Source organism: Galeopterus variegatus, unplaced genomic scaffold (genome assembly GCF_000696425.1).
Source record: "Galeopterus variegatus unplaced genomic scaffold, G_variegatus-3.0.2 Scaffold2944, whole genome shotgun sequence".
Taxonomy (NCBI): domain Eukaryota; kingdom Metazoa; phylum Chordata; class Mammalia; order Dermoptera; family Cynocephalidae; genus Galeopterus; species Galeopterus variegatus.
Window position 1 is genome coordinate 84190 of NW_007729055.1, and position 9264 is coordinate 93453.

The 9264-nt window shown below is 45.9% G+C and overlaps 1 protein-coding gene across 1 annotated transcript in view; it reads right to left on the reverse strand.

Moving 5' to 3' along the window:
• Positions 1-9264, reverse strand: part of ANTXR1 (anthrax toxin receptor 1) — a gene marked incomplete at both ends in the record, with an annotated part of 224880 nt that overhangs the window by 52908 nt on the left and 162708 nt on the right. Inside the window, one exon of the mRNA XM_008583503.1 lies at positions 8610-8777. Within this exon, the coding sequence (XP_008581725.1) occupies positions 8610-8777 (168 nt within the window). The remainder of the gene's footprint in view (positions 1-8609; positions 8778-9264) is intronic.

Genomic DNA, 9264 nt, shown 5'->3' on the forward strand with positions numbered 1-9264 from the left:
ATCCTTTAGAACAGGGTTTCTAAACTGGGGGTGGCAACCCTTCAAGCCTTCAAGAAATCAATTTTGTGTGTTAGGACCAGAATTTTTAAGAAATAAAACAGAAAAGAAAATATTAGAGTTAATTGCACATGTTGAGGTAATATTATTTTCAGAATAATATTTATCAGAATAAATATTAAAATAATAAATATAAAATAAATTAGAAAGATAAATAATATTTATCAGAAGAATTTGTTTCAGTTAAACGTGTATGGGTGTGTGTGTTGGGGAGGAGGGCGTATGCTGGGCCAGGATGTAAAATGTATTTCCTACTGGGGTTGTAGGAATGCTTGAAAACACTGATCTAGAAAGGGTCTTTGACTGATAGTGCTGAAAAGGCTGGGGAAGTCTAGAGAGTTTAAGTTCCTCAACACAAAGCATTTACAGTGGCAGTGTTAATTCAAGAATCATCTCCAAGACTTCATGTTCTGAAATTATTTTCTTGTGGATAACATACACATAAAAAAACCCTGTGTTCTTGAACCTTTATCAACCGTTGTTCGAGTTCTTGTAGGTTAAACTTTGTCTTGCCAAGTGTAGTGTTTCTCATCTGTTTTGGCAAGGAATTTACAAAAGCCCTTAAAAATATTTTGAAATGCCTTTAGAATACTGGGTAGAATGACTGCTGTGTTCAGCATGGTTTTCTGCATTAAACAGTTTCAATCATCAGCTAAATGTTTTCCTTTAAGGTTCTTTGGGATAAGCATTTATATTTCAGGACATAACCAGGTGGATTTCCTGGATGAATGCCTCTTTTTCTTTTTCTTTCCCTTTTTTGAAGGGGGCAAGGGACTCCAAGCGTCCAGCTTTATAAATCAGCCCACCCACGGTGTTCTGCGAGCTAATCACTCAACTCCTTGACAAATGAGGAGCAATGAGATGGGGCTGAAAGAAGAAAATTTGGCTGTTGAAGAAGCGTATTAATTAATTCAGCAGAAATTTAAAGCTACATGCATAGCAAAACAGCAGAAACCACCTTGATGTATAATAGCAGGAGAATGGGGAGTGAGTCATGTTTCTTTGTGGCAGCAGATCACAGTGTAGTGTTTAAGCACAAAGTGACTGAAGTCAGACTGCCTGGGTTTGTATTCTGGGTCTACCCCCGACCAGCTCTGCAGCTTGGACAAGTGATTTCATCTTCCCAAGCCTCATTTTTCTCACCTTTAAAATGGAGATAATAATACTGTCTACTCTATAGTCTTCTTACAAGATTTAAAATTAAATACTGAAGTTAGGAACTTGTCTCATAGAAAGTACTCATTAAATCTTATCTGTGAGCATGGTAGTCATTAAAATGATCATTTGGGAGGATCTGTAGAAAAATGGAAAAGAATGTAAAGCAGAGTGTAGGAATCCAATAATTTGAACTACACAGCACGCATCTGTCTATCCTCTATTCATCCTGTGCGCCTCCAATCCCATTTTCCCTTACACCAAGTCACAGTTTTTATTCCTCTTCAGCACGCTTCTGCCCCAATTATGCCACCAAAGCTGCTCCCACTATGGCCGCCATGGCATCCTGATTGCCAAATGCCTTGATGCTCATTTTACTTGATTCTTCTGAGAGATCTGCTGTGCTGGCCTCTCCCTTCTGGACACTCTCCCTTGGCCTCTGTGCCATCAGCCTCTGCCTGACCCCTCCTGCCTCTCCCATCAGTGCTTTTCAGCTTCTTTGGCTCCTCCTCCTCTGCCTACACTGCACATGGTGGTGTTCTCTTTGGCCCTCTTCTGTTCTCATCCCTTGGGCTGAGTGTTCTCATTCAGCCTCACGGATAGTCACCTTCAGCTTAGTCTTCTCTGGAGCTCTCGATCTGGATATCCATTTACCTACCAGATCTTAAACAAACATCACAGATTGAGTCAACTTGCTTCTCCCCAAACCTGCTCCTCCTTTCGCATACCCTGTCTTGGTTCATGGCACCACCATCTATCCAGACGGACAAGCTGGACACCAGAGGATCATTCCACCCTCGTCTCTCTCTGCCACCTCTTTACATCCAACATCAACCGTGTCTTGTGGATGTTCTCTTGGTAACAGCCGCCTCTGCCTGTCCACCTGTGTCCCACCATCTCCATGGCCCCTGCTTCAGCCCAGGCCCTCATCATCTGTCACTCATTCTGTGAATAGTTTCCCAATGAGCCTTTTTTTTTTTTTTTGTCTTTTTTCGTGACTGGCAACGGATCGCAACCCTCAGTGTCACATCCGTACCAGACCGGGACCGGCAACGGGATCGCAACCCTCGGTGTAGCCCCCGCTCCTCGCTCAGCCAGTGAGCGGCCGGTCTGTATGTGGGATCCGAACCCTCGGCGGGAGCGCCACCGCGCTTCCCAAGCAGCGCACTGTAGCAGTGCGCCACCGGGCCGGCCCCTTCCCAATGAGCCTTTTACTTCAGGCTCCCTGTCCTCTCTCCTTCTATTGTTTAATAACAGATTCTATTGCTAGCCCATATGGATGCACTGCAATTACTAAAATACTCCATGAAACATCTTACTAGCAGTATGAATTTGGGCAGGTTACCTAACCTCTCTATGCCTTGGCTTTTCCATCTGTAAGATGGGAGCAGTAGCAGTTCCCACTTTTGAGAGTTGCATGAAATGAAAGTTTTCGTGCGTGGAAAGCACTTGGAGCTGTGCCTGGCTAGCTGGCTGAGTTTTATCCAGGTGACCTGCTGTCACAGGGCTCTTCTGGCCAAGGTGAGACTAGCTAGTTCCAGTCATATCCTCAGCATTCTGAGTTCTGACTGTCCCACAGATGAACCCAGAGTCCCCAGTCTGTGGCACAGAGAAAAATCTGGGTAATCTACACAACCTACACCTCTTTCTACTCCTACATCAGGTAGCTTTTTATGCAAGAGTTGAAGTAAGCTTTAGAAAAAGAGTGTTTACAGCCAGGTAAGCAGAGGATAAAAATAACTCTTTTAAAGTTAAAGAGAAGTGCAAAGCCTTGATTTTCTGGATGTCAGCAAATGCCTGTCATTTAAAGGTAGTAGCTAATGGGCTTACGAATAACATCCTTTTGGGGCTAGAAGTGTCTCAGGGAATTCTTCCAACCAGTTCCTGGGCTTTACCTAAAGCCTGGGAGGAGCCTGCCAAGTTGACTCTACTTTATTTAGCTCAGATCTGGGTGTCCCTCACGCACAAGCCTCTCCACAGGGTGCCTTTAAGACACTGGTCCTCATTCCCCAGGCGAAATGCTCAACTGCTTCTGTGAAGCTAAGACAAAGATTTCTCCACAAACCTCGGAACCCTTCACCAGAGCATATGAGCTGACATTTAAAAATAGTCTTTCATATGAAGTTGACACAGTTTGACTATAAAATGAGAAATTTACCAATTCCAGGCTCCCAAACCATATCTCAGCTTCAAATCCAATCCACAGACTTTCAATCCATAAAGGCAGACAAACTGCAAGTTCTGTGCAAACTCTAGCTTTCGATTCTTTCTAAACAATAAGACTGTGCCGGGAATGTTTATGTGGCCTTCATTCAAAGCACCCTGGAGCATGGGTGTTTGTGGTTGGTTTCCTCTTTATTTTTGCCAGGCAGCAGCTGTGTCTTTTCTTCTGGTTTGTCTGCCTAATCTAGTTGGAAGTTAGAGATTGAGAACCTGAGGCTAGTTCAATTTAAAAGGGCCTGAATTTTTACAACTTGAAATACATGGTAAATAGTGTGACCCAGGCTTCCCCTCAAATGAAGTAAATTAGTGGATAAAGTTGGAAACTTTCCTACACCCCCACCCACACCCCCACACAGGGTAATTTTTGTTTTGCCTTTTTTTTTTTTCTTTTGGTTTTTCTTTAAGAAAAGTTTGGAACCATTCTATAAAGTAGCCAGAGAGAGACAAAATCTGTTCAACATCAACAGCACATCTGACAACACTTAATGCTCCGGTATGTCTTACTTGGCCACATACAGCTTCATGACCGAATGCTGCTTGACTTCAGGGTCAAGGTGTTTAAGGCCAGGACGACAGGTTGGCTGGACAGGAAATGAACAGAAGACCACCCCCCTCTCATTCCCTGCAAGTAGAACAGGCTGCCCCTCCCCTTTCACAGCCTGGCTCTCTTGCAGAGAACAGTGGTCTGCCTGGCAGACCAGAGTCTGGCTTGTGTCCTTTAGCTGTCATTTCTGTCATTTCCAGTCACGTGGAGGAGCTACTGGAGAAGGAGAAAAATGGTTTCTCTGAAGGCTGCAAGCCTTCTGACAAACCTGAAAACAGTTCTGGTTTTAATCTATCTGGTGGCCATATATTGGGGCATGACTCATCTTGTCTAAAATCGTCAGTCCCAATTTAATGAGAAGCAGGGGTGTTGCAAATCCAGAGGGCGAAAACCGAGCAAAGGAAAATGCAGGCTAAATATCAGGGAAAATTTCCTGATCGCGAGCCTGGAATGAGCAAGGAGGGAAATGTGGTCATATGGTCAGTGCCCTAACTTAGATGGGGGACAGTGGGCAGAGAAGGCCCATTGTGGACCTCTTCCCTCTGTGAGCTCCCGCTGGGTTTGCCTGGCAAAAATGCTCACCTGCTCTCAACTCTATTTCATGGAATGCATGAGAAAAGTGAGGTCAGTGCAACACATTTAAATATGTATGTGATTCTGGCCACTTCGGCTGGGGAACTAGGAGTCTCCCCAGTACCTGCTGAGGGTTTTGTGCTAGGTGAGGTGTTCTTCCTGTTTAAAGTGGGGATGGCAGGTGGGCAGAGAGTGGACGGGTCGCTCTCCATGAGCTGCCTGCACCCCTAAGTTCTGTGGGTTCCTTCTGCTCCTTCGTAGCCCCCTATCCCCAGCAGTGGCTGTGGTCCTACAGGGCAAGGGTCTGCAAACCTTTTCTGTCCGGGTCGCTCTCCATGAGCTGCCTGCACCCCTAAGTTCTGTGGGTTCCTTCTGCTCCTTCGTTGCCCCCTATCCCCAGCAGTGGCTGTGGTCCTACAGGGCAAGGGTCTGCAAACCTTTTCTGTCAAGGGCCAGACAGTAAAGATTTTAGGCTTTGCAGGCCGAAAGGCAAAAGGGAGGATATTATATAAGTACTTCTATAACCATTTAAAAGTATAAAAACCATTCTTTGCTTGAGGTCATATAAAAACAGCTCTTGGGATGAATTTAGATGGCTGACTCCTGCTCTGTAGCCACAGTTCCCACTGGGTGGTCTCTTCTCCGGGGCTGTGGCTCTTACTGGGCTCTAGTAACACCATTTCCCCCTGGCTCTGCAGGTCTAGGAGTGTACCAGCTCCTGCTGTTGCTGGTCCCTGGGGGCCTCACCAACCACCCATGTGGACTCCCCTGACCCTGTCCACACCTGTGTTAGTTCATCTCTTTTGTGTGCACCTTCTGTTTCCTGCCAGGACCATGACAATCCAAGGAGAAGTCTCAGAAAAGGGAAGCAGAGTTCATGGCTCTGCATGAGGCTAGACACATTGCCCAAGGCCTAGCAAACGTCTGCAGGCATTGTGGCGAGAATGGTGCTCTGCAGGGAGCGTGCGTTGTGCTACACAGTGTGAACGTTCAAGTTCTCCTAGCAAGTCTGCCCTTCTTGTTCTAGACAAAGACGATACATTACTACTTTCAAATTCCTTTGGGCTTCTCTTCTCCTTGTTCTGCCCTTCCTTCACCACTCAGCCAAGATACTCCTAAGATGACCTCTTTTTCTCCCCTCTCTTCAAAGAGATGGCAAGAAGAATGTCACCTTCCTGGATGGAATGTCCCAAAGTGATCTGTGTGGTCTGACTGGCGTGACTCTCTGGGAGTAGTTTCATAATTACATCCCATGCCTCAGCTCTTTAATAAGGGATGGTGGAGTCTCTCCTCTGTGCCAGGTACAATGCTGTTTATTGGGGATTCAAAGCATACTTGGTGCCTGCAGGAGGTCAAATCTGGTAGACAGCAGGATCGTAAACATGAGTAATCACACCATTGGGCTACTTATACATCTCCTACCTAGCAGAAGTAGCTGAGCAAATGTTGGCATGAGCTGTTCCATCAGGCAAGAGGGGCATCCATGCTTTCTCATGTCCTAGTGAGGGAGTCCTGCCGAGGAGCCTAGCAAGTCCACTAGCATCATAGATCTTTTCTACCTAGCCTTTCAGGTGACTCCATGACACTCAGATCCCCGAGCACTTAACATTAATCCAGCAGTTGTGTTTGTGGTTAACATGGACTCAGTGTGAAATTTAATGTGGGTCTCCTTGCTGACACTCCTGACAAATCACCGAGGTATGATCATGGCCTCTTTGTTTTAATAATCCAGGCACCATAGTTCCTGCCCTCAGGGAACCTCTAATGGAATGCTGGCTGGAACCTTTGGTGACAACTTCTTAACTAGACTATTAAAACCCAGATAGCTGGACCCCACCCTCACAGCTTCTGATTCAGGAGATCTTGGGTGGGGTCCAGGAAAGTGCATTTCTAACAAGTTGATGCTGATGCTAAAGCGCCAGAGCCAGGACTGTGGAGGGAGTGATCATTGGGGGAGTTTGGATGTGAAATCTGAAAAGGGAGGCCTTGGGGATTGATGAGAAAAAGTGGGCAAGATGTGAAGGCCAGTGTGCTGTTGGAGGTCTTTGGTGAGATCCTGAGTCACTAGGGCTCAGAAACTGTATTTTTTTTTTTGTCTTTTTTTTTACTTTTTCCGTGTCTGGCAACGGATCGCAACCCTCAGTGTTGCCCCCGTACCGGACCGGGGACCGGCAACGGGATTGCAACCCTCGGCGTTGCTCCCGCGCCTCGCTCAGCCAGTGAGCGGGAACCGGTCCGTATGTGGGATCCGAACCCTTGGGCGGGAGCACCGCCGCACTTCCCAAGCGGCGCACTATCCAGTGCGCCACCGGGCTGGCCCAGAAACTGTATTTTTAAAGGGCTCCCAGGTGATTCAGATACTTAGCCAGGTTTGAGAACCTTTGCATATTTAGCATCTGGCAGTGCCTGGCACATAGTAGGTATGTGACAAATACTCATGGAATTGATGCTAATTCCAAGTGCGTGTTGGGAATGTTTTTCAATTTCTAAATGTATTTGTCAATATGTTTATTTATTTTATAAAACTCAGTCCTAAGCCACCAGTTAATAGAGGAATAACATGCTCTCAAGCAGAAATTGGATTCTTTAAACAGAATTAATGTTCTCTCAATGTCCAAGATTACAGAAATGAAAATTTAGCTACAACCAAAGATGTTTTGTTAGTCACAAGGTATGGGTTCCTGAAAACGACATAATAGAAAATCCCCTTTTTCTTCATCTCTGAGAATCCACTGGCTCCTTCCTGTCTGCCGCATACACATGCCACTGCATGTTCCCCATTAGAAAATAATTAGAAGCAAACAGCTGTTAGTCAAGCAAGCTGCATCTCGCCCACATCTCTTCAGAGTTCAAACCATTGCCCCAGGGTGGCTTATCTTAAAAAAGAATCTCACAGATTTAAACATGGCAAACCAAAATGGAGATGTATTGTAATTCGGGTGAGCCTGAGCTGGCTTGACTGATTGCCAGTAAAGTTTCATTCCACTGTTTGAAATGGTGTTTCTTTTGATTTTGTAGAAGGGCTGCACTAAAACAGCAAATAACTCAGTGCTAATGATGAAAGTTTTTTTCTGTTGCCATTGGAAGAGGGCAAGGCTGTGTGTGTGCGTGCGTAGGGAGTGGTGGCAGGAGCTGGCTCTTATACTGAGGATTTCACTCGAGGCCTTGGCGTTGGCCCAGTTCTGTTGGCAGTGTGGGATTGGAGGCTGTGGCCTTGAGTTGGGGCTTTGGGTTCTAGACTTCGGCAGAGCAAGGACTTTGCCTATCTCAGCTTTCTCCTGTATGAAATAAGAGAATAAGGACAGATTATGTCTAGACTCTTTTCAGCTATGATTTCTAGTGTTCTCTGACAACTGGCATAGTGCAGATGCTTAAGAGCAAGGCTGAAGAGCAAGAGTGTGGACTGAATCACACAAGTTCAAAGCCATTTCCACCCAAGAGGAATAGAAAAGATGCCTTCAGGAAGCATTAACTGCCTCTTATGTCTGAAACTTCCCAATAAGCCAACGAGGATTTTAAGATTTGGATCTGTAGGGGAAACAAAGACAGTGGAGAAAAAAGGAGATTTGCTCATTGCCAGGAAGAGTGAGTCCTAGATCCATGGCCAATGTGATCCACAGTGTGCTGTGGTACACTGGCAGGAGGCTCTGATAACGGGGAATGGGCTTATGTTATGGCAAGAGGAATAGAAATTAGCCTCAAGGAGAATGCTTCCGCTTTTGTTAGACAGTGGACTGCCTACTCAGTGAGGTTGTGAGATGCTATGGAAATCTATAATCACCTGCTGGGGTGACTACTGAAGTCACCTGACTCATAGTCCATGCTCACTCCACTACTCTGCCACCAGGATTTTAAAAAAGCCTATTATTCACCTTTGATAATGTGGAAATTGAGAGAGTAATCACTTGTACTTCTAAGTCCATCATTTTGGCAATTTGTTCCCCTGTGATAAACTGGACTTCAGTTTGGTGTTTTACCATGTCAAAAGATTCTGCTTCTTACTAGGTAAGTGTTTTATCAGGAGTGATGATGGATTTTTGAGTAGAGAGAGACATACCTTGATCGGAGAGTACCACTTCTGGGGGGAAGAGGGCCGCCGCATATTGTTGTTGAGATTTCGGGGTTCAGGAAATTCGTACTCCTGCTCTGGCATCTTGACCCTTGCATTCTTTGCCTTTTCCAACTTAGCGCCTTCTTCCGTGGAACCCTTTTCTCCCCAACGAACCTGAAATAAATAGAATACAATGCAACAAAATGACAGAATAAAATATGCTTCCCCTCGAGAATGGGAATCACACACGCATGTGTGATGTATATCCCAAGTGCAACCCTATCCTCAGTTCCTCTGGGTTTTGAGGACCAGGGAAGAGGGGAGGTGTGGAAAAGGGAGAGGGGAAGGGCTGAAGGAGCAGAGAGAGCGAGCCTTGCGGACTCGTATGTAGGGGAGGATTTGTCCAGGCAGCAGGCACAGCACATGCAAAGGCCTTGCAGTTTTAGGTAAGAACTTTGGATTTTAATCCTGTGAGAAAAGAAACCCTGGGCCGACCCCGTGGCTCACTCGGGAGAGTGCGGTGCTGGGGGCACCGAGGCTGTGGGTTCGGATCCTATATAGGGATAGCCGGTGCGCTCACTGGCTGAGCGCGGTGCTGGCGACACCAAGCCAAGGGTTACGATCCCCTTACCAGTCACAAAAAAAAAAAAAAAAAAAAAGA